The 25,551-nt window shown below is 45.2% G+C and overlaps 2 protein-coding genes across 3 annotated transcripts in view; both read left to right on the forward strand.

The window, feature by feature from the left end:
- The window catches only part of CPVL (carboxypeptidase vitellogenic like), a 628,799-nt gene that overhangs the window by 446,124 nt on the left and 157,124 nt on the right, over positions 1-25,551 (forward strand). For both annotated transcript variants that reach the window (XM_085631603.1, XM_085631602.1), the window contains exon 12: positions 24,486-24,668. In XM_085631603.1, coding sequence (XP_085487729.1) covers positions 24,486-24,668 — 183 coding nt within the window. The remainder of the gene's footprint in view (positions 1-24,485; positions 24,669-25,551) is intronic.
- Positions 24,682-25,551, forward strand: part of LOC146789455 (uncharacterized) — an 81,194-nt gene continuing 80,324 nt past the window's right edge. The window contains exon 1 of the mRNA XM_085630052.1: positions 24,682-24,712. Coding sequence (XP_085486178.1) covers positions 24,682-24,712 — 31 coding nt within the window. The remainder of the gene's footprint in view (positions 24,713-25,551) is intronic.

Raw genomic sequence — 25,551 nt, forward strand, 5'->3', positions numbered from 1 at the left:
AATTCACACCACCCTTTCTCCTATGGCCCATGCCATCTCACAGAGTGAGCATTGGCCACGAATGTACTACTTGAAATGTTTTCAATCGATGGCGCTCTGCAATGGGTATCTGGTGTTTTTCTCACGCCCAGAACTGTTGCATTCTGTTACACCTAGGAAACCATGTTATTAAGACCTTCATCGGGGAAGAGAGAGGCTTTTTTCCAAGCTGTTAACCACACAAAGCCAACATATGTCTGTAGATGCATGGACATTGGGTTTGTTGGTTTAGTTCTCTCCAGGGACCATCAACTTTGAATCCATTTGCTTACTCGTTGTCTTTCATATACTGTCTTCAGGATGGCTCAGTGAGTTGAGCACACAACACAGGAATATTCAATAAACGGTAGATCAGGAATTTGAATAGCATTGCCGACTCAGCCTTCCATCCCTCTCAGGTCAGTTGCCTGAGTAACATTAAATTTAGTAACAGCGCCCGTGTACTTCTCAGTTGGAAAGCAGAAATGTTAGGCCTACACAAAAAGCAGTTCTCTGGGGAGGTGCCTGTAGTAACTAGTAATTACACATGCACAACTGCTCGTGGTTCTTGGATGGTGCTAGTTTAATGGTTATATTTACACCTGTTCATCACTTAAACAATCTTTAGGTGGAATCCTTTTTGGGGAAGGGATTGCCGATACTAATGCTCGAGTTAATGCACCCACTGCAAGTACCTGTGAAGCCTGAAAGCCAAAGGTTTGAATTCAGGCTAGGCCATCGCAACCTTTCATCTTCCCATGGTTGTTGAAAGTGAGCACCACTGTGCGAGGTGATAGTAAATGTTAAGATTTTACCAACTAATCGTACAAAAAGCAAGTTGCAACAGTTGTCATTGTGAAGATAAACCCTTGGAACAGGACTGGCTACACCTTTAAGATCTAACAGATCATTTAAGAATCAAATGTGTAAATGAATTTATTTAGGGCTTTTAAAAAGTGCTAATGTGGTCGGTCGGCTAGACTGCCGTCTTTGGTGCTGGAAACCAGGGTTCGAGCCTCGGTCGCGTCCACATCCTGCAATTCTGGGCAAATCACTTAATCTCCCCGTGCCTGAATGTGTAACGTAACCGGTGCTCATGTAAAGCGCTCCAATACCTTCGGGTGGAGTTCGCGATATATAAAATCTGCGCACAAAAAGTGCTATAGTCGAAATATTGGAGCTCCCTTACAACTTAGTCTCTGATGACCTCTCGGACTCACGGCGGGAACCCTCCTCTTCACTCTGATGCGTGATTGATGGCTGCCCTGTGCAGCAATGCGATGGTCTTCACGCTAGACAGCAGCGCACAGCATTCCTACAGACATGTATGCGGCTCTCGAATGCAGATGCCACGTGGATTAGCGCCTGGATCAAGGCCTCATAAATTGATGCGTAGGAGAGCCTGAGAAGCCGAGACAGATAGCAGCCAACTGGGAATGCTTTGTAGCCTGGAACCGCTTAGGTTACTGCTCAATCACTTCTCTAAACAGGAAACCACAAAATGTCGGAGATTAAGGTCACTGGATCGGGGGAAAGAGCACAAGTTTGTAAAGTATTAAAATAACAGTTGGCAAAGAAAAAAATCCGAACCGGACTGAAAAATACATTTACATCATATGTATCCAAAGTCATGGCCATACTTATAAACCAGCTTGCATGCTTCTCTTTTTTCAAGCAGAAACATTTCCCAAGGAACAGCATACAGAAGACTGATTTTTATTCCAAGCCTTTTCATTTGAAAGATGCCAATCGACAGTTGTATGTGATAGGTTTAAATTCATCCTCGGGCTTTGCAGAGGTTTTCCATACAATTTTAAAACTCTGAACACCACATGAAATCTGAATGTCTACCATTAAATTAAACCGCAACTAGTCACGCAAATCAAGCCGTTGTCTAAGATACCACCACCGTTGTCTTAAAGTAAACCAGTATCTATGCACTTCTTACATTGCCAAGGCATCCAACTCCTCATATTAAATTTTAAAGTTGTTTAAATAATCAGCCAGTAAAATTTCCTAAATAACGTTCAGACCTTCTTAAAATGTTTGTGACTATAAGGAGCTGTTCTTTCACCATTAAGTTTTCAACAGTGTGGCTCTTCAGTTCACTTTGCGCTTCCGGAAACTTCTTAAAACACATCTCTTCATCACTTCACACTAGCAGGACATGCCTATCAGTCTCTCCGCTCCACAAGCGCTAGGAGGCCTCAGGGTAGCTAAGCGCTATACAAATTCAATTTCATTCTTCATTCATTCACAATAGCGTCCTATCACCATTGCTCATCTTCTGGCGCTAACACTGCTCTCTTGAAGACGTGAACAAAATTGATTCAACCTTCAGATCCTCTTGTGCTTTGACTGCATCGTCTGCTTCAGCCATTATTTGCTGCCATGCGGGACCATGTTGTCTTTGTTGTAAGTATTTTAGCAGAGCGCCAGGTGGCTTTTATTGCAGCGGACCACAAACTCTTTTTCAACGGTGATGTCAGAGTAAGTGATTTTATGAATGCTTTGCGAGTGGTTTTTCGTGGTCTCTATTAATCTAAATGTATTGATCAAGATCAAAGTAGTTCACTTTACTTCTGTAAGCTCCATCATGACGTACAGAGCTCCTTACAGCTTTCTCTTATTGTATATCGCAAACTTTATTGTGTCGGATGTTCTCAGAAAAATCACAAGATTGCTTCACAGCTGTATTATTGTGGAACCAAATTTCAAACTGGAAAAGTGTTTAGGGATAAACTAGTGAAAGTGGTTTTACATCAGCTTATCAAAGAGAATTTTTTTTGCATTTTTAAACTCTTGCACAGATACTATTTGGATATTTACAATTTTTGGACTATATCACTCGCTTCTTTTCAGAAGACTCGGAATGTAGGTTGTTCTTAACTGCTTCAATTGTAAAATGTAGGCAGTAGTAGGGAACAAAAGAAAGTCTGCCTTGTTGTACATAGTTGCAGGCTTTTACTTGTCACTCTGTGGCCACTGGACAGTCGAGTGTGGGCAAGGGGTGAAATCAGGTCAGTACTAGCTAAGGCTTGGTATAGTACTCTTTAGTTTGTAACAATTCTCTGGTATATTTTGGGTGCATGTGCTTGAGTCCACCACTCAATTGGTACTGCGCGTTGAATGGTTTGCAAAACTGTTGGGGGGGGAAAGTAGCGGTCTTTTATTGTTCTCAAGATTCATGAGCCTACCCACTGTTTGTTACTCCATGCCAGGTGCAGGGTTGTCTGTCTGGAGGATAAGCTTGAATTGGTTGAAGCTACACTTGGGAGGAATGGAGATGATTTTTTGCTTTTCTCTTGGGCTCTGTGGGTTGAAACAGGCACTTAAATGCACAGCAAAGATTTAGGGCCCTGATCTTTTGCCACTCACCTGAAGTACTAACCGTACTGACAACAAGCAGCCAACCAAACTGGCACTAGTTTACTTATTGTAGTAATGAGTGGACTGGTAGCGCCCGAGGAAGAGAAAGGTGGGTGTGATGTGTTAATCCTCTCTTACAATCCTTGTCTGCTTTTGAATGAATGAATGAATGGAAAATTTATATAGCGCATAGCTACCCTCGGGCATCCCAGCGCTTTATCTAGAGTGACCAACAAAAAGAAGCTGACAGTTCGACCGCTTTAAGCCGGAAAGAGAAGTTTTCAGAAGTTTCCGGAAACGTAAGAAACACGTCTCTGTGCGCAGACACAGGGGAAGATTGTTCCACAAGATGGCTATATTAACTGAATATCTCCGCCCCCCGGCCAGAGCCCTTCTAACTCTAGGAACTTGAAGAAGATGTTTTTGGTCCGAACGAAGGGCCCTGTTAGCTTTATAAGCACAGCTAAATTCCGCAGGATAGGAGGTCCCTTCCCCTGAAGAATTTTGTGCGCGGTACAAAGAGCCTTAAATTTGACCCTTTCGCGCACCGGAAGCCAGTGCAAGGCTATCAGAGTGGGTCTGGCTGATTGCGTCCTAGGTGTATTCATAAGAAGCCTAGCCGCAGCATTTTGTACTTGCTGAAGTTTATTAAACGTGACTTCAGGGGCACCTAAAAAGATGATATTACTGTAGTCTAATCTAGATACAATAAGCCCCTGAACAAGTAGCTTCCTAGACGGCCAAGGTAGCAGGGGGAGAACTTTCCGAGCTGCACGGAGAAGACCAAAGCACACTCCTGCCGTTTTTTTTGCCTGAGTCCTAAAGGACAGGTCACGTTCCAGCCAAAAACCCAAACTTTTAATCTCTTCTTTAGGGCTCGGCAAAGCTCCCATGCAACTGGGCCAGCTGGAAAGAGGAAGAGAGGGGGTTTTGCGTCCGAGCAGAATTAGTTCGGTCTTTGAACCATTCAGCTTCAACGCTGAATCGCACATCCAGGTGTGAACCTTAGACATGCAGGAATGCAGCGAGTCGGGATTCTCCACCAGTTGGGATAGGGTGACCACCAACTGCGTGTCGTCGGCATAGCTGACGATCTTAATGCCAAATGGGGCCACCACATCTTCCAGGGGGGCCATGTATACATTAAATAATGTTGGGCTCAGAGAGGAGCCCTAAGGCACGCCACACTGGAGGGGGATGGAGGCCGAGCGTTCGCTACCTTCCCAGACCTGATACGTCCGGTCGCAAAGGAATGACTTGAGCCACTTCAATGCCACACCTGCCACCCCTATATCTGCCAGCCGTTGGATCAACACTTGATGGTTCACCGTGTCGAAAGCAGCACTGAGGTCCAGGAGGATCACTGCCACTGACCCTCCCGAATCTAAAATGCTCCTCGCTTCCTCAACGACTGCCAGAAGAGCAGTGTCAGTGCCCTGGCCGGAAGCCGGTTTGGGAACCTCGTAACAAGCCATTCGCCTCCAGGAAGTATGACAGCTGCCGGTTCGCTAGTCTTTCGGCAATCTTACTAAGACCAGGGAGGAGGGAAATAGGCCTGAAATTTGCCAAATCAGACGAATCTAGATTCGGTCTTTTCAACAAAGCCTTTACCACTGCCCTTTTCCAGCTCGGTGGTACCATACCCTGCGCAAAGGAGGCATTGATAAGGTCCGCAACTGGGGCTGCGATGGTAGTTGCTACCAATTTCAAAAATCTCATAGGGACCGGGTCCCTAGGAGAACCACTTTTCAACGAACCCAACTCGTTGCGAACTTCATCCACTGAAACTGGCCCGAAAGTATCCAGGTAACCATGGGCACCTCGAGATTGGTTATCTATAAGTGTGGTTCGGGCAACCTGTGGAAGGGTGCTAAGAATATTAACTATTTTCATATTAAAATAGTTTGCAAGCTCCTTACATTTCTCGCCAGGGCTATCAAGGGTTGCCAACGGCTCGGGAACTTTAAGAAGTTCATTTACCACCTTAAAAGTTTCTCTGGAGGAATTAGCAGAACTATATATTCTCTCCTCAAAAAATTGGGCCTTCGCAAGACGGAGAGCAGCTTTATACGCCCTCATTGCCGTGCGATAATCCTTTCGCCTCGCCTCTACCCCCTCCTTTCTCCATGCCCTCTCCAGCCTCTTACAGCCCCTCCTGAGTGATCTCAAGTCGGGCGTATACCATAGAGCCGAAACCGCCCTCTTCTCCCTTATTAACATTCTTTTCCTAGGAATGATAACATCAAGAGAGCTGGTCAGCCACTGGTTGATATTTGCATCTGCACATACCGGGTCCGCAACATATGAAGGGCGCGAACCTTCCAAAACATTAGCCCAGCTGTCAGCCGACAGCCTAGACCAGGCTCTCTCCAAAGAACGAGCCTTTGGGAGAGGGATCGTAGCCCGCTTAATATGCCAGGTAAAAGGCACCAGAAAATGATCTGACCACGGAAGGGGCAAAGGAGACATGGTTTTAAGAAAGGGCATGTTAGAAAAGATAGGATCCAACAAATGACCCTTAACATGCGTAGCTCCTAAGTTGGAGAGATTCAGCTCAAAGGCTTTAAAATCGCTCAACAGGTCTGCCGCTGTAAGATCATCGGGATCGTTAAAATGGAGGTTGAAGTCTCCTAACGCTAGAAAGTTGGCTGTGGAGGCAGCTAAAGGCATAGCAGTCTCCATCAGCGAACTCACGAAGTTACCCACACACCCCGGGGGGCGGTAGACCAATAGACCTGCCACCGACAGCGTAGATGAAATCCGCAGAGAGAACCGACAGCTCTCACAGTCTAGAACTCCTCCGGGCTGCGCCCTACACACAAAACTGTCTCTATAGATAATGGCAATGCCGCCCCCTCGCCCCACCGGTCTATCCAGATGGTATATAAGGAAGCCTGGGGGGAGAGCTTGGACTATGTCAGCTCCAGCACTCAACGTAATCCAAGTTTTAGTCAAAAACAGGACATCTAAGTTCAGGTCCTGTATCAGAAAGTTAATCTCTAAAGAGTTGCTAGGAAGAGAGCTACAATTCAGGAGTGCCATAGCTAGGCCATTCCTACGCTTTCCTGACTCAGTTGACTGACAACTCCTACAACCCAGAAACGGTTTGACACATGAGTGCATGTACTTACATAATACATCTTTAGGGGGGCGCAAAGAAAGGAGATCCTCGCCAGAGTAAGTAATCCTTATGGCATGTGCTTTTGCCAAGAGGTCTGGCCCTAAGCCCGGCTGGGCCCGGACGGGCACAGACGGGCACAGACGGGCTGGACTCTGGCGTGACTCTGGCGTGACTCCGGCGGTGCTCCGGCGTACCCGCTGCACGTAACCGCTGCGCGTCCGCATGGCCTCCTTAAAAGGGGTCAAGCGTCCTTGTGACGTTCCCCCGACCAACCCTCTGTCGCCTCCCGCAGTCTAGCAGTCCTATACTGCTCTAAGATGGCCGCCAAAGTTCCCAAATGACGTGGAAAGGACCCGCAAAAGCGCGGTGCAAAAACAATTATAGTTCAGGTGAGTGGGCCGATTTTAAAAACAGGGGAAAAGGCAAAGCAACCTCAAATTAAATATAGCAACAAGGACAGTGTTTAAAAAGCCTCTCAACCAGCGAAAAAAGCAGCAAATACTGCAGCGCGCTCTGACCGCTCCAGGGAGTCAGTCACTCCGCCAGCAAGGCTTGACCCTCAGATTTGCCCTCCTTAAAAGGGGTCAAGCGTCCTTGTGACGCTCCCCCGACCAATCCGCTGTCGCCTCCCGCAGTCTAGCAGTCCTATACTGCTCTAAGATGGCCGCCAAAGTTCCCAAATGACGTGGAAAGGACCCGCAAAAGCGCGGTGCAAAAACAATTATAGTGCAGGTGAGTGGGCCGATTTTAAAAACAGGGGAAAAGGCAAAGCAACCTCAAATTAAATATAGCAACAAGGACAGTATTTAAAACGCCTCTCAACCAGCGAAAAAAAGCAGCAAATAGCGCAGCGCGCTCTGACCGCTCCAGGGAGTCAGTCACTCCACCAGCAAGGCTTGACCCTCAGATTTGCCCTCCTTAAAGGGGTCAAGCGTCCTTGTGACGCTCCCCCGACCAATCCGCTGTCGCCTCCCGCAGTCTAGCAGTCCTATACTGCTCTAAGATTGCCGCCAAAGTTCCCAAATGACATGGAAAGGACCCGCAAAAGCGCGGTGCAAAAACAATTATAGTGCAGGTGAGTGGGCCGATTTTAAAAACAGGGGAAAAGGCAAAGCAACCTCAAATTAAATATAGCAACAAGGACAGTGTTTAAAACGCCTCTCAACCAGCGAAAAAAGCAGCAAATAGCGCAGCGCGCTCTGACCGCTCCAGGGAGTCAGTCACTCCACCATGTGTTTGACACATCATGACTTTGGAGAAATGAACTGTGTCCCATCTTTTATCAAGACCACCTGGTTTTCAATACACATACAGTACATCTTATTGATCAGCTTTTCATTTTTTTACAGTGACAGCCGATTGTCTCAAAGCCAAATTTCACTGCTAAACCTTTATTTGTAGTTGGATTCCTGTTCACACCTTTAGCCAAGTAAGGTGGAAGATGAAACAAGTTGGCCAAAGCAGACTTTATTGGTTCATTATATGGACCATGGTGGGCTGCAATTACTTTATGGAGAGGGGTTTGTCGTGTTTTGTGTTTGTGCGAACGAGGCCTCTAGTGGTCCTCGGCAGACTCCTTACAAGTATTTGGTAATCTGTTGGGTGTGATTAAAAAAGTTTGTGTCGCAGTGCATTCAGTTAACGGCCGCATGCTGAAGAATAAAGACGTGCAAACCAGAGCTCCGTATGTGGCTTAATCTATTAAATGCTCCCGGCTGCGAAGGATGCCACAGTGTTGTTCTATTCTTGACTTGATGAGGCTTCGTTCTAGAAACTCATCTTCCAGCTCTTTAATTGATTTACACGGATTTTGTTCCGGAGGTGTGTTTTCAAAATGTTTGTGGTGTGTCATGATATAGAGTTATTATGTAAAAGTTTATCTACGCGCATGGTGGATACTTTGGGGTCTTTTTAAACTGTACTACAGAGGGTGCATACAATTGTCAGAAAATGTGGCCAGCAAGATTTATACATTTTCTTGCCTGAACCTTAGGTGAGTTGTATGGCATTTGCCTGTCACTTCTCAGTGGTCCAAGCTTTTTCATGCTTACTACATGAGGTGACAGAAGTGTCATCTGTGATAGCCAAGTAAATTTCATATGGGAGATATTCTATATAATGTGATCTATTAGTGGTTTTGTGCGATGTGTTGTGATGGTTAGTACTGTTTGGAGCCCAGAGATAGCCAAATGCAATATAGCCTAGCTAAGATGCACTGCCTAAAACATTATTCTGGTATTTCATGTAAAATATCTTGAAGGTTAATACTGATGGCAGCCTCTTGCCATCCAACAATAAAGCCAATCTTAGCTGTGTTGGATCTATGAGGAATTATGGGGCTAAACGTGTCTGTTGTATGAGAGTTTCTGATGTGTTGTTGATATGTAGTCTATGTAGGTACGTGTCCTGCTATCCTATGTCCACGTGCAGTTTCATATATCCAGGTTCCAACTTTGTGTTGTGTTCAGCCTCCTTTCATATGTATGGCACATACTTTAGGCCGCTGCACCACACCTCTTCCTTTTCTGAGGTGAGCCCACCATTTCCAGCATGTATTCAATGCTTGTCGTGAATTCAAACCATTAATGATGAGCTCAACAATAATGTGACTCTACCTTATCACTGTCCAATCGCTGCTGATATAGCAGTGATAAAGCCTTTGGTGAAAAATGCTGGCTGGCAAAATCTGGACCCAACTGCTAAAAATGGAAAGAACCGTAAAAAGGCTGCTCGAGAGTATTATGGTAAAGTAGTAGACGAATAACATAGGTTAAAAACACACACCTGCCCCAAAGTGAAACTCACCAAAGTTCTCTAAAAAGTGTGTCCCGCGAGAAACAGTCTGCAGGAAACCATGAATCCAACTAACAAAAAAAGAGGAAAACCGCTAGAGACTTCACCGCAACGTAATAACAGATATGGTCAGTAATAAATGCACATGATATGCCCATCTTTGTACCCGACAAAAAATCTTACCCAGTAGAATACCTAGAGTACTTCGTCTAACTATTAAACAGATGATGTTCAAGCTCAATAAAAAGTAAATGGACAGATGGTATGCTATACTGAACAAATGATGTCTAGATCTCATACTATTAATAGTCTTAGAGCTCTCGCAGGTCCTTTTGGACCTTGAGGGAGAAATCAGAGAACTAAATCTCCTGAAATATCGCATGGAGCCCAGTATTTGAGATACCACATTAGCAGATATCAATAATAAACTGTACTCGTTCGCACACGAGATTCATGAACATAAGATTTGTAAACTCAAAAGAGACACAAAAGAGAAACTTCAGGTAGCAAAATACCACATCATCAGAAGAGAGTATTGCATCTATAAGTGAAACTCAACTTAACCATCCACCAATGGTTGATTGTTTACCTTTAGTCTGCAGCAACACCACTTTCAGTGATCTGTCTACCCCAAAGGAGAGAAGTCCTGCTGCAAACAACCTGCATACACAGCCAACGGCTCAATCCATAGATGCAGCAAAACCCAGAGAGGCTGGAGATTCAGTAAAAACAGTTGCATCCACAATGAGACAGCAGAAGAAACACTAGTCATTAATTTCTCTACTACTGATTTGACTTCATCGCGAATATCTGTTTTAGATTTAGGCACATCTTTCGTTACCACATTTCGTACAAGTGCCCTCGACACTGATATAGCATTATATAAATTTACCAGGAAACTACCCAAATCGAAAAAGAGGAACCAAGATACTGAGAATTCAAACCGAAGAGTACATTTGTTTCTCCTGTTTCTCACAAAATGATTGACGTTTTTGAGGCACTGGTCAAGAAGGACCTACAAAAAGTGTCAGTCTTTATCACCAAACATACCAATATGTCCAAGAAAGAAAAAAGCTGCTCTGAAAACACTGAAGAACAATCGATCACTGACTTTTTTTCCAGCAGACAAGGGGGTGCTCTAGTTGTTACGGACTGTCACTTTTACGAAAGAAAGGTAGAAGAACATCTGATGGATGACCTTACATATCTACCACTGCAACATGATCCTAAGGCAGTGTTTTTGGAGACTTTGGCTTCAATATTAACACGAGCCATAGACATGGAATGGATCAGTGAGAAGACAAAAAGTTTTTAATACACGGAACACCCAATGCGGCTCACACTCTACATGCTCCCAAAGATTCACAAAAACCTTCTTGACCCCCGCCACACCTTTTAGACCTATTGTCTCAGGGTATGGGTCCATTCATGAACCACTTGGCCAATATTTGGATTTTTTCCTACAACCGTTGGTGCAAGCGAGCCCATCGTACCTATAGGATACCACACACCTGTTAAAACTGTTAACCGATAGTCACCTTATAAGTACACAAGTGTGGTTATGCACAGTTGATGTGGTAGCCCTTTACACATCTGTTCCACACAAAGAAGGTATGGAAGCAATAGAATGGACACTCATAAATGAGGGTGAAATGCAAGCCAACAAAATATTTTGACTTGAATCACTCCTCTTTTGCCTCTATCATAGCTATTTTCAGTGGAAGCAGACATATTATCCTCAAGCCAACGGTACCTCCAGGGCCTTTTCCGGGGCACTGAGTTATGCCAATGTCTTCTTGTTGAAAGTTGAAACATAACATATTTTATCCAAGGACAGTTGGACACTGAACCTCATGATGTATCGACGATACATTTTTTTCTCATTTAGCAAGGTGAACAACAGGATTTGGAAGACCATTTGGAGGATCTCAATTGCAAGAATACAATTCACACACAGCATTGAAAGACAGTGCATTACTTACAAGGACGTAAAAAGCATGCTTGTGTGGACAGAGATCCAGACTAAGATTTTCAAAAAGCCTACTGACAGAAATAAATCTTTATTGTACAGCATTCTCCATCCACCAACTCTCAAACAGCACCTGCTTTTTTCCCCAATTCACTCGAATCAAACTTATTACAGCAGATAAAGATCACTGTGCTTCGACTATACAGGAATATAAGCAGCAATTTTCACAATGTGGATATCCACAAGAGGTACTAGACCGAGCTGAACAGCGAGTACACGTAATAAACAGGGCGGAATTACTGAAAAATAACCAAAAGTGGCAAAAGAAAGCGGATTTTGTTACTACATGTGCAACCGAGTCTCCGACCATCAAAAATATTATTCCTAAGTGGTGGGAGCTACTACATAGAGAACCAGATTTTAGAGGAACATTTGCCAATCCGCCTCCATGTCCTTACAGAAGTCCAGAAATCTTTAAAAATTGTTGTCCTTACCAGAGGAGATCAATTTAACAGTGCATAGAGGCCTGATAAAATGCCATAACTGCACTCACTGTAATATTGTGTTGGTAGGCAAGAGCATCTTTCAACCATGAACAGGCAAGCAAACCAGTGTAAATTATGCAGCAGACTGCAACACACAACATGTAATATATGCCATTAAGTGCCCTTGCGGGCAAGACCGAAAGGAAGATCAGGACAAGAATCACACAGCACAAAGTTGTATCAGGACCAAGACTCTGAATTCACCTTTGGCAACCCATTGGGATGAGAGCAAACACATCGTCGCCCAAGTTCGCTTTACAATCTTAGAGATAGTGGTACCGCAACTAGGCAAGGATTTGACAAGGTTACTATCACAATGTGAAACTTACTGGATACGATTTTTTGGATACTCTTAACCCCAAATGACAAATTGGAACTTTTTTGCTTCCTCTAATACTCTTCTTCAACATAATCACACCATCTTACACAACTCCAGTGTAGCCATGTCCTCCACCTCCAGTTGTTTAGTTTTCTTGTTCTCCATCTAACAGATGTACTGAGTCTCCTCATCACTCCTTTCTTCACCAGCCTTTCATGCCAGCTCTAACCTTCTTATTTCCTTTTCATTCGTAGATAGTCAGTTTATCAGTGTATGTCATTCAACTTACTTTATTTTATTTTACTGCTCTTATGAGTGGTTCTTGACCATCTTAAATGTCTTTTCAGAATTTGTTACATAAGACCAGCAATGTTTATGTAATTTCAGCTTTTATACTTTGTCTTTAAATGCATACAATTTATGCCATCTGCAATGCAACAACATATGTGGTCATACTCACATCCTGTTTACATAGTCAATGTTACTTATACCTTCAATTTAATGATGTTTTTATATTTAGCAGTATGCTCTAGGACTACTGTGCAATATTATTCTGGTATTATGGTTGCGCTGCATATATCAAATTGTGTTATGTATTCTCACAGAGCGGTTACTCGAACAAAGTATAAAATGTGTAATACTTTTGAGACTTGGTCTTGGGAAATTGAGCACCTCCTTTATCATTAAACATAACAACCGATATTATTTAGTAGTTGATGCATTGGTTAGTTGTGACTATCACAATGTTTTTCTAGGCACACAATGATTTGCTCACCGACCCGATTCAAACACTAAAGTTTGAGCACTCGTAGTGGCACAGCTTTTTTATAAACATTTTTGTTTCACAAGTAAGGAGTCTTCTCTTTCTTTCCGTCGCACTTTTCCTATTTTAGAACGTAACTCGTTATACGAATTTTCGCCATTTGTGCTGCGTTGCGGTTCACCACTGACAGCTTTCACGGAGGATTCATTTATTTTCTAGAGCTTTCAGGTAAGATTTTTTGTCGGGTACAAAGTTGGGCATAACAGGTGCGTTTATTACTGACCATCTCTGTTATTGTGTTACGGTGTAGTCTAGCCGTTTTCCTCTTTTTATCTTTTTGTTAGTTGGAATCGGGCTTCCTGCAGACTGCGTCTTGCGGGTCACACTTTTTAGAAACCTTCGGCGAGTTTTCACTTTGGGGCAGGTATGTGTTTGTTTTCTGTTTTTAGCAGTTGGGTTCAGATTTCACCAGCCAGCATTTTTCAACAAAGGTTTTAATCACTGCTATATCAGCAGCGATTGGACACTGATAAGGTAGTGTCAGTGTTATTGAGTTAATCATAATCTGATCGAATTCACGGCACGAGCATTGAACGCGTGCTGGAAATGGTGGGGTCACCTCATATACCTTTGCATGAGAATTCTCAAAACTAATTTTCAAAATATGTACTCTTCTACTTGGAATATCATTCTTGGCCTCTTCCGAGGTGGTTTGCAGGCAGATCTCTAATAGTAACTTCTTTAGTGCACTGTCACCTTCGCTGAACTTTGTTCCCTTTTCATTTCTTCACTGTATTGACTCACAGAGCACTTTGTTGCACATTAGGAGATTTAGAGAATCATGGCATTCACCACCTGGAAGAACTATTCAGTTATGTTGGAGTTTCATGTGATGGTTGGTAGCCTTCTGCAGTTTTTATAGACATTGGGAATAGTCCCTCACGGTATGAGGTCATGTATATAACATATTTTCAGATGTTACATTTCGATCCGTTTTTGATTGTAGACACCCCTGACGAAGGACTTCTGTTTCAGCCCAAAATACATTGGGATGAATTGCATTGCTAGTCTCACAGTAATGTTAAGACTAGCCTTCATATGGAAGACTTATTGACAAGAATGAAGTCCTTGAAATTAAATCGTCTTGATCAAGATTTTGTCTACGACTGTTATAATGTGTAACACTTTTGTGTGTTGAATACTAGTATCTATGTATATATAATTTTTGTTCACCTTGGTAAAGTGTTCATCTGAGTCATAATTGGAGTTTATTCCCGTTGTTGGAAATAGCAGTGCACACTGTGTCCAGAGCATTCGTTCTAGGTACTCTCATTAGTCTCATTTGGGGGTGAGGTAGAGTCCCCTCACAGAGTACATACAAATTAGTTTAATATCATCATTTCGAGTTACACTGGAGTACAACACAACTTGTTTCATAGGTTAGCAGAAAGGGCCGTTTACCCACTCGGTCCTGTAGGATTTCCAAGTGTGAAGGGCACTCCTTATAACTCCCATCTTTGGGTGGTCCTGCTTATATAATTATTTAAAAAGTGAAAAGTTTGTGGTTAGAAGTATACTTCAGAACAACATACCTTTGGTAATGCTATATCTTAGTGGATACTCTAATTAGAGATTCCTTACCACCGGCCTTACTTCCTGTTTTGTGGTGCATGCTAATAGGTTTTATAAGGCTCCTCTAGGAAATTCGCCTTTTATACGTTGTCACACCTGATTTTTCGTTTCTTGCTGGTCCCTATATTTTTCATGGCTTTAGAACTCTGTGCACTTTACCCCTCCTAGTCAGTGGTAAAATGCATGTGCTGTCCCTCTTTACATGGTTGAATTGTCCTAATCTGAATTGGTATATTTAATGCCGCTATAAGTCCCTTGTATGTTGTATAAAATATATCCAGGTCCTGGATGTTAAATGCCACTTGTGGACTGCAGCACCTATTGTTCCCTCTACAAAATAATTGCAGGTCAAATATGGCTTTAGGCCTGCCATTGTTCAAACATGGATTTAGGCCTGACAGTAGCAGTGTAAAACCTACAATCCAGTCTCTCAAAAAAAACATTTTGACAGGTCAAAGTCTTTCTTTTAGATAAAAATATTAAGAAGTCACCCTTATAGGGGCCCTGTAGCCCACAAGGGCAGGGAGCATGATATTTAAAAGTATGACAATTACAAATGTAATGTTAACATGCTCATACAGTGACTAGTGCCCAAAACCTCTTTTCACTGTGAGATGCCTAGCTCTCTTATGTAGAGAACCAGAGTGCAGATTAAAATACTAATAGTGTATCAGTATGGGACCAGCTAGAAAATATAATTAAGCACCTATTTTTATTAGTCAATAAAACCCAATTCAATGGTGAAATCGTATTCTTAAAAATATTAAGCAAAATTAAATCTTAGAAAGGTACCCAATACCTACCTGAAGTAATTTGAGGCTAATTTTCATTTGCTCTTCAGCTTCTCCTAGCTAGTAATTAGCCTTAAATGTGTGAAATGCCTCCCAGGAACAAATAGGCTGACCTGAAAGGGTAGAGATTTCGTCTCTGAACTCCGCAGAATATGTAGGGTGGGGTCTCTCTGGGCATCCTTTTTGCCACCTTATTGTCCAATTCCGCTTGAAAGGTCTGCTGGGTTTACATATAGAACCTGGGCACACTTGAAAGGGGAGAGAAGAGAATGCCAAGGCAATTCTTGGGGATCCACTGTCTGATTGCTGAAGGGTTCTGCTTTTGTCCTACAAGATGTCGGTTTCTGGGTTTGCTCAGAGCCCTTGAGACACACTTGAAAGAGGAGAGAACAGGATGCCAAGAAATTTCTTGTGGCTCCTCAGCTGTCAAACAGTCTTGTTGATTGCGTATAACAGAGAGGGGTCTTTGGGCCCTTCCCTTTCAATCATTAGCTTTCTTTGAGCAGCCTCTTTCAGCCAGTGATTTGAGACTTTGTCAATCGCATCTTGGCTCTGCCCAGTGCAGTATTCATCTTCCACTTAATGTTATTGGTGGTTTGGAAGCAAACTTTTTCCTCGACTCAATCAAGCATTTGTAAAGCGCACTACTTACCCATGAGGGTCTCAAGGCACTGGGGGTGGGGAATGTTGCTACTGCTCAAAGTCAGGTCTTGAGGAGTCTTCTGAAGGTCAGTAGATCTTGGGTCTGCCGTAGGTGGATGGGGAGGGTGTTCCAGGTCTTGGCGGCGAGGTGGGAGAATGATCTGCCACCAGAGGTCGCTCTTCGGATGCAGGGGACTGTGGTGAGAGCAAGGTCGGCGGAACGGAGCTGGCGGTTGGGGGTGTAGAAGCCGAGTCATCTGTTGAGGTACGCTGGTCCGGTGTTGTGGAGTGCCTTGTGTGCGTGGGTGAGGAGCTTGAAGGTTATCCTGTTGTTGACGGGGAGCCAGTGCAGGTCTCCCAGGTGGGGTGTGATGTGGCTGCGGCGATGGGTGTCGAGGATCAGGCGTGCAGAGGCGTTTTGGATGGGTTGAAGCAGTTTCAGGAGTTTGGCCGAGGCTCCTGCGTAGAGGGTGTTTCCGTAGTCCAGCCTGCTGCTGACGAGGGCCTGGGTGACCGTTCTTCTCGTTTCGGTGGGGATCCACTTGTAGATCCTGCGGAACATGTGGAGGGTGTTGAAGCAGGAGGAAGAGACGGCGTTGACCTGCTTAGTCATGGAGAGGGTGGAGTCGAGGATGACCCCTAGGTTGCGTGCGTGGTCGGTCGGTGTCGGAGCTGTTCCCAGTGCGGTCGGCCACCAGGAGTTGTCCCAGGCCGAGGGGTTGGATCCGAGGAGGAGGACCTCCGTCTTGTCAGAGTTCAGCTTCAGTCGGGTGTTCCTCATCCATTCGGCGACGGCCTTCATTCCTTTGTGGAGGTTGGTTTTGGCGGTGTGGGGGTCCTTGGTGAGGGAGAGGATCAGCTGGGTGTCATCGGCGTAAGAGATGATGTTGAGGTCGTGCAGTCGGGCGACGTGGGCGAGCGGTGCCATGTAGATGTTAAACAGCGCTGGGCTGAGGGATGAGCCCTGGGGTACGCTGCAGATGATCTTGGTGGCTTCGGAGCAGAAGAAGGGGAGGCGGACGCTCTGTCTTCTGCTGGAGAGGAAGGAGGTGGTCCAGTCCAGGGCCTTCTCTTGGATCCCGGCATCGTGGAGGTGTGTGCATATTGTGCGGTGGCAGACCATGTCGAAGGCGGCTGACAGGTCCAAGAGGATGAGGGCCGTGGTTTCTCCGTTGTCTAGTAGGGTCCTGTTGTCATCGGTGGCGGCGATGAGGGCAGTTTCGGTGCTGTGGTTGCTGCGGAACCCGGACTGGGACGGGTCCAGCATGCTGTTCTCCTCGAGGTAGCGGTTAAGTTGTTTGTTGACAGTCTTCTCGATGACCTTCACCTGGAACGGGAGCAGGGAGATGGGCCGGAAGTTCTTGAGGTCCTTGGGGTCCGCCTTGGGTTTCTTGAGTAAGGCGTTGATCTCGGCGTGCTTCCAGCTCTCCGGGAAGGTTGCTGTCTCAAAGGAGATATTGATGGCTTTACGGAGATGGGGTGTGATGGTGGTGCTGGCTTTGTTGAAGATGTGGTGTGGGCATGGGTCTGGCGGGGATCTGGAGTGGATGGTGTTCATGATCCTGATGGTGTCATCGTCATTAATGTTGGTCCAGGAGAGCAGGCGGACGGTGCGGATGGTGGTCGTGGGGGCGTAGGTCTCAGTGGTTGTTGAGGCAGTCGTGGCGATGAAGCTGTTGTGGATGTCTGCGATCTTGCGATGGAAGAAGATGGCCAGCGAGTCGCACAGGTCTTGTGAAGGGGGGATGTTGTTGGTTTTGGAGCCGGGGTTGGAGGGTTCCTTCACGATGTTGAAGAGCTCTTTGCTGTTGTGTGCGTTGTTGTCTAGGCGGTCTTTGAAGGAGGCCCTTTTGGCAGATCTGATGAGGTGATGGTGTCTGCGTTCTTGTGGGCTGCGTAGCTGTCCGTTGTTCGTTCACAGAGCCAGTTCTTCTCAAGTTTTCATCAGGTTTGCATGGAGGCCTGGTGGTCTTCAGTGAACCAGCTGGCTTTCTTGCTGGTGTGACTGTTGGAGGGTTTCTTGAGCGGGGCGAGGGTGTTAGCGCAGTCGATGATCCACTGTCTGAGGTTGTGGGCGGCGGTGTCGGGGTCGGTGGGGTCGGCGGGTGGGCTCTGGGCAAGGGTGGTGGTTAGCTGGTCTTCAGTGACTTTGCTCCTGCAGCGGCAAGGCATCTGTTGGGTGCGGTGGTGCGTGGTGGGTTTCCGGAAGGTGAAGTGGATGCAGCGATGGTCGGTCCAGTGGAGTTCGGTGGTGTGGTTGAAGTAGACGTGGGTGCTTGCAGAGAAGATGGGGTCATGCGTGTGGCTGGCGGAGTGGGTGGGTGTTGTGACAAGTTGTCTGAGTCCGAGGTTGGCTAGGTTGTCGATCAGGGTGGTGGAGTTGCTGTCGTTGTTGTTATTGAGGTGGAAGTTCAGGTCCCAGAGGACGATGTAGTCTGTGGAGGTGAGGGCGTGTGTGCTGACGAAGTAGGCGATTGTGTCGCTGAACTGTGGTCAGGGTCCGGGGGGTCTGTAGACGAGGGTTCCTCTGAGGGTGGTGTTGGGGGCGGTGTGGATCTGGAAGGGCAGGTGTTCGGTGGTGCTGAGGGTGTCGTCGGTGTTGGTCGAGACTCTGAGAGTGTTCCTGTGGACGATTTTGATCCCTCCTCCGACTCCGTTGGTGCGGTCCCTGCAGGTGATCTTGTAGCCTTCCGGGATGGCTATTGCCATGTCGGGTGCCGAGGAGGGGTTCAGCCAGGTCTCCGTCAGGAAGGCGACGTCTGGGGTGGTTGAGTCGAGTAGATCCCACAGTTTGACGGCGTGTTTGTGGGCGGAGTGGGTGTTGAGAGGAATGCATCTGAGGTAGTTGGCTTCTTTCCTGGTCTGTGGGCTGGCGGGCGGGATGCTGGTGAAGCTGCAGTTCCGGCAGGAGAAGGGTCCATGGGTGCGCCTCGGGCGGCCAGGAAGCAGGTGTGTGATCATCCGGTGTTGAGTGCGTGGAGGGTGCTGGCATTGTAGCGGTGTCGGGTGCCATGGCGGTTGCGGGGGACAGGGGTTCGGGCGCAGTCCAGGCACGGACGGGCGCAGACAGGCTTGCCTTAGGCATGCCAGCTGCGCAGCGGACAGTATATATGGAGATGTTGGAGGGAGAAGCAGCTGGGAGGAGGGAGCGGGGCTGCGAATGGGCGAGCGGCGGGGCGGGACGCAGCGGTGGGAATAAATGGGTGAGGAGCGGCGGGGGGAGCAGAGGGCAACTGGGCACAGAAACACAGGGGGGAGAGGGAAAAATAGGCAAGGCCAAAAGCGGGGCAAAAAAATACTAAACAGGGCGCAGAATTCACAAGGGATGAAAGAAAAATACAGTTGGCAAAAACACAAGACAAAACAAACCAAGTACGGTGAGCGAGCCTGAAACTCGTGACCTGCAGCAGTAGCGGGCTCGGGTGGGCGCTCACACCGGCTGGAGCTGTTGCAGAGGCGATGGGAGCGACCTGCCTGGGAGCAGGGTCAAAGGTCTCAAGTGCTTGCAGTGAACTAAATGAGGGGCTGCTTTATACTATGACTGTCCGTACGTGCCTGCTGACTCGACTCCCTTACGTGTGTCTGAATAATTTGCTAATGCTGCCGTATCAGCACAATAAACCCAGACCTATTGGTTATGCCATTACTTGTTAAACGGATAGACCTCGTTCTTCTACATCATGCAAAAGAGTTATTACCCACCAAGTCCAAAAGAATAATTGAAAACCAGTGTGGTGTATGCTCGCTGCCTGTTTGTTATTATGGTTCACGCATCAAAGGCAGACTTGATTAATTTAATTGTCATGATTGTGGAATACCAACATATGGAATGTTTTAATGACCGAGGATATTTAATACCGGTGTTAAAGTGGCCTCATTTGCTTCTGCAGGCAGTGATCGCTAACTCTGACCAAAACGCTCGATATTCATCTTTAACACACTTTATTGACGCATGTTAATACATTTTATTCCAACCAAGCCACCAATTGACAGTTGCATACTTATTCTAATTTGGTTTAGAATTGCAAAATACATAAACTAGGTTTTCCTACAGCATATATATGTTTATATTTATTCTCTTTGGCACTTACCATAGTGTGTACTGGGTGCATATTTTAATAATTTAATTCCGTTTTAATCGCCCAATTCTGATGAGTCTCGAATATCCCTAACTGCGAACAATCGGCTCATTAAAGTCACATTACACTACATGTTCACAGAAGTTATTTATTTAATTTTTTATAGAACCATATCATTTTTTTAGATTCCAAAGCGGCTCCGTCGAGCAAACAATGGAGTGTTGAAGAAAGAATATTTTTCTTTCTTTGAAATCTAATAAAAAGTTATTCTTTTGTCCCGCTCTACTCTTTGTTCTTCGGGGCATGTCAATACACTTTTTAGTTAGTTTGATGGGACTGCGGTATTAGTAACTTAGTGTTTCACATGTCTTGGTCAGTTAACTGCATTTACCAGCAAAATGCAAATGTAGTGGCCATTTCAAAGGGGAGTAAACTGTCTCTAAATGACAGTGCGCTACCTCAACAGTGCTCCAAAATTCACCACTAGCTGCATACCACACCATTACCACTCTCCTGCTGAGTGGGTGTAGCACATTTGCTACACTTGTGTTTTTTTGTCGGAAGGTTAGATTTTTCACAGTTCCTTTGACTTTGTTGATATAACATTGACAGTACACCCGCTCTGACAAGCGTTTCAGCGCCAGTCATGCTATGTTGCGTTTTTATGTTTTTCTATAGCTGGGCGTGGTACACCGCGCATACTGGAACAGTAGCTGGGTGTGCGGTGGACCTGTATCTTGAGTGTTGATGACCAGTTATATTTCTGGGGAGTACCATGTTGACACTTACCTGTGCTGTTCCCCTGAACAGTATGACCCGACTTACTGTGCTGCTACAAGACTTAGTTGTGACAGGCTGTGAAACTGGCTGTGAGAATCGAACATGGGCCTGATGTACTATTCCTGTTTGCGAACACGGATCTGCAATTAGCACACCAACTGGTTTGCAAAAGGGAATACAATTTGCAGTGCAACCTCTGCCTTACTAGGTCGCATTGCTAATGGGTAAATTCGAATGGGAGCACAAAACGACCTGCCTAATGAATTTTAATTGGACAGGTCATTTTACCACCTACAAATGCAGGCATTAGAAGCCTGCAGGAATCAATAGACCTCAGTCCCTGCATTTGTATTATGCAACATAAAACGTTTGTTTTTTAAAGAAGCCCATGTCTATTTAATGAACTTGTGGGGCTTTTAGAAAAAAAGGAAAAAGCTTGGGAAATTCTTCAATGGAAACATTAACTGGGCCTAGTGTGGGTTCAGAGGTTCCCTTGCTCCACTTCCTGCGCCCCACGACTCTCAAAATGAAATCCATCTTCCTCTTTGCAAATTGGCCACTACCCCAACTCGGAGGGTCAGTAACTCATCAGTAGTTTACAATTGTGATTAGAATCAATTGATACATTGTTCTCCGAATCATACATAGGAGGAGGTTGTCTCTTTCATGCCCCCTCCTCTTCTCGATAGGGACAGGATCCTCAAAGCCTGTTTGCTCTCTCACATTCAGGGTTTACAGTCACAAAAGGGGATTGTAGGCCAGGTCCATATTCCTTTGCAAAAACCTTTACATTGGTTGTCGCTCCTAGTGAGTTTTTATGGTCTGTAAGACCAGCAGGCACTGACACTGTCTTTTTGACTCGCATCATATACTGAGATTGAAAGACCGGGGCCATGGGTTATCTAAATGTTTTACTCTTCCCCATTTCTGTTTCATTCCCACACCAACAATCTTGGGGGCTGAAAGACTGGGCCTGGCTAAGACATAACTTTTTTTTTTACCGATCATAGGTTTTGCTGTCACTTTACATCCCCTGTCCTAACTTTGGTTTGCCAGTATAAATTGGCCTTGGAGATTACCGCTTTGAACATAGATCTTTGTCCATGCCTCGATTAGTTGAACATTTTCGAAATGTATTAACAATATTAGGATACTGCGCTTACCGTGAAAGGCCTACTTATTACTCAAAGGAATTACCAAATTGGACACCATAATAGCAAGTCACCCTTTTTGAATTCCTCTGATTTGTTTTGTTTTTAGTTTTTTAGACATTTCAACTGTCTTTCTGAGCAGCATCAAAGTCTCAAGCCAAAATGTTTTACAAAAATTAAACTAAAAAAGATTGAACAAATAAGGATTTCCTTTTGTGGTACTGTTCCATTTGATGAATAATATCGGAGGGCTGCACTCAATTGTTCCCATATAGTACCAGACATTTAGCGACTTCTGAATGTGGAACTTGTGGAAGACGTCTGGAAATTAATGTCCTTTCGTTTAGATGCACCCATTCACGACTATTCACCCTATTTTGGGTTCCTGATTGGGGGCGGTGGAGGAGTCTACTCACTTTGTCATTTTCTAGAGGCTGTTGCATTGCTTGCATGTACCAATGACCAAGAGCCATTGTATTTGGCACATGGTATTATGACGTTGTGGCACAACCCAAAACTCATCTACATGCCGTATAGAGTGACCATACTGGTTTGGTGAGTCAGTTGATCCTTGACTTTCTTCTCCACTCTCTATTCTGTCCAACACCCCCAATGAGCCTTGCAGCATTCCAGAAAAATGACTAATAAAAAAGGGCACCTTTCACCCTCGATGCCTGGAATCTGCCACCAGGTAGTAGTTTCTACAAGCTGTCCTTAGAACTGTCACAGCCTCCCTAGGTCAGATCCCAAAGCTGCCAAGGCAGCTCGAGGAGGCTTGTGTCAAACTTCAGAGTGCTATGAAGAAATCAACCAAAGTCAGCTGAATGGGAAGCACACCCCTCCTTCTACAGCTATTACCGGCTCACCTTGCCCCAGCGGCCGTCCAATCAGATTAGGAGGAAGGCCATTTCTGCCCTTGCTTTAAAACCACCACCTTAAAACACCACCAGGGGCCGTATTACATAAGGTGCCCCGGGAGCGCAACGGGTGTTTGCTTCCGCTTTGCACGCCCCTGGGGAACTTTTTGTATTATAGAAGGGGGCGCAGATGCTTGTGTGTCCCCATCTATAATACAAATATCCACAGAGGGTGTTCTCTCATTTGCATTGGGGCATGCCCTATGCAAATGAGGGAATCCCTTTGACACTGCGCCCGCGCCATATTACAGACAAGGGCGCAGAGTCAAAGAAGCCCACAGGAGGCGCCCTGACAGTGCACCATTTCAAAGGTGGCGCACTGTGAGTGCGCCCCTTGACAGCAGCCATCTGCAGGGGGTAAAAGTTGTCCCATGGACCCCCCTCAGGCATCCCCTTGCAGGCGGGTGCAGTCACACCCGCCTGCAAGGGGATCTCTAATCCCCTTTGAAAGTGCAGGCGGGTGCCGCCTGCATTGTGAAAACACGGACTGCTGCTCCATGTTTTCACATTAATCCACTGCCCCCAGGACAACGTAAGCTCGCTGCTGCCCTGGGGGCAGCGCATACACCGTAATGGGGCGCAAACAATGCCAATACATAATACGGCCCCTCAATGACTTTGAAGTACCCCTTCCCTCCATTGCATTACTCAATACCTTGCTTGTTATTCCACACTAAAAGCCTCCTTCACTCCATGAGTAAGCATCACACATACAGTAACTACCCTTAACCTTACATGGAATTAGAATATACAAAGTGCTTATTCATGCTCCTCAAACTTGTTAATTTGACCTTGAAAAGTAAATGGAAGATATAATTTTACCGTCGCAGATGTTGTCTGGTTATTGCATAACAGAAGTTTGCTCCATGCCCATCTAGGTGCAGTGTGGTTAGGGTCAAAATGGAAGTTGACCATGAGCAAAGGAAAGTTGTTTGACATCAAATGTTGACCCTGATATGAGTAAAGTATCTTAATTGTGTGCTAAGATGCCTTTCTGTACTTACATCCAATATAACATTGTTTTATGTAGTCCTTTTTATGCAATTCAATCTGTAATTGGTTTCAGCTTTATCTAAGGGAGACTTTCTGTGTACTTTGCATGGAAAAACGCAGTAGGCCTGCCAAGAATATCAACCGAGCTCCCCAATAGAGGTGGCCTTTAAACTTTATTTTACTGGTTATGTGAATTGTATTCTCTCTCTTTTTTCTAACATGAGATCTCATAAACATCTACATTCAAAAGCATTGGTATTGTATGTCAGCTGCATATTAACTTTGATTATTTGTGAGCTCATTCATTTTTCTTTTTACACCCTCTTTAAATTTAAAACCACTGACATTGGCCAGTTATGGTTATCAGCATTACTGAAACCATAGAACATCAAACTTTAAAGGAAAGAACACTTAATGAGGGTCGGGTGTGGAGCGGGGTGTGGGTGTGTGTGTGTGTGTGTGTGTGTGTGTGTGGTGCCAATAGCCAAACTTGACATTTCCCCTTAGCATACATCTTTTTTCAGTTTTTGCTGTTTTTCGGTCCTGCAAAACTCCTCTGAAATAATTTTTCATTTTGTCTCGGTTTGGAAATTTCTCTTTCAGGTGCTAATGTACAGCGGACAACTTGATGTGATTGTGGCTGCTCCATTGACGGAGCGTTTTTTGCCAACCGTGCCGTGGTCCAAAGTGGAAGATTACAAGAATGCTGATAGGAGGTATTGGAAGGTCCGCCCTTCTGACACCGAAGTGGCTGGTTATGTCCGGCAAGCTGGGGACTTTTATCAGGTAAGATTAAAACATGAGCCACATGGTGGAAAATTGGGAGCGAGGTAATGACAACAAATAAAGTACACTCTATAGGTACAAAAATTCAACAAAAGAATGTGTTGTGTGGCCTTCGGCAGTTTTGCTTTGGGAAGTAAAATCTGGGCAAGATCCAATAAACACTGAAATTAACATGTTTGCACCTCTGGATTTCCTTTTGCGCTTCTTTCTTTAGTAGAACTAGAACGCACACATTGAATGTCATGATGTAACTAAAAAGTGACAGATGTCAAAGTTGACTTTGCAGATTTGTCCCTCGTGTGGATGCATCTCTTCTCATCTGGATACCTTACTGAACACATTTCTGCTGACAATTTAAGATCATCTATGCGTTACATGGAGCTGATGGTTTGCACATTGGTAGTGAATTAAGCTTGAAGTCCAAGAGCTGGTGAAACTTAAATCTTTTGAATACCAGTGGGGGGCAAGACTGATTAACTCTTACAGCAGTCCAGTGTGGTGAATAACCTGTCTACTAAATGTCTTTTTAGGTCTCGGCTGGCGATAGCAGCGCGCATGCGCTGCTCTCGGCATTCGAGAGCTTCTTGAAATCAATACGGTTTAGGACAGGGACTTGAAGCCCCGCCCCCTCTTCCCATTAGCTAGTGTCATATTTCAGGCTAAACGCTAGCTTTCTATTGTAAAGGAGGCTTCTTAGACCCTCCTAGTTACCACCCTGTCCACTTTTGGCCCCGCCCACCGGGACTAGATCGTTTACTGGCGGAGTTACAGGTCCCCCTTGATAACTCAGTAAGCACTATTTTATTTTCATTTTTAGCGCGGTACTAATGACTGTGCACCGTGCTCTGTTTTTGTTTATTTGTTTTATTTAATTTTGAAACTG

This window comes from Triturus cristatus, chromosome 10, assembly GCF_964204655.1.
Source record: "Triturus cristatus chromosome 10, aTriCri1.1, whole genome shotgun sequence".
NCBI lineage: Eukaryota > Metazoa > Chordata > Amphibia > Caudata > Salamandridae > Triturus > Triturus cristatus.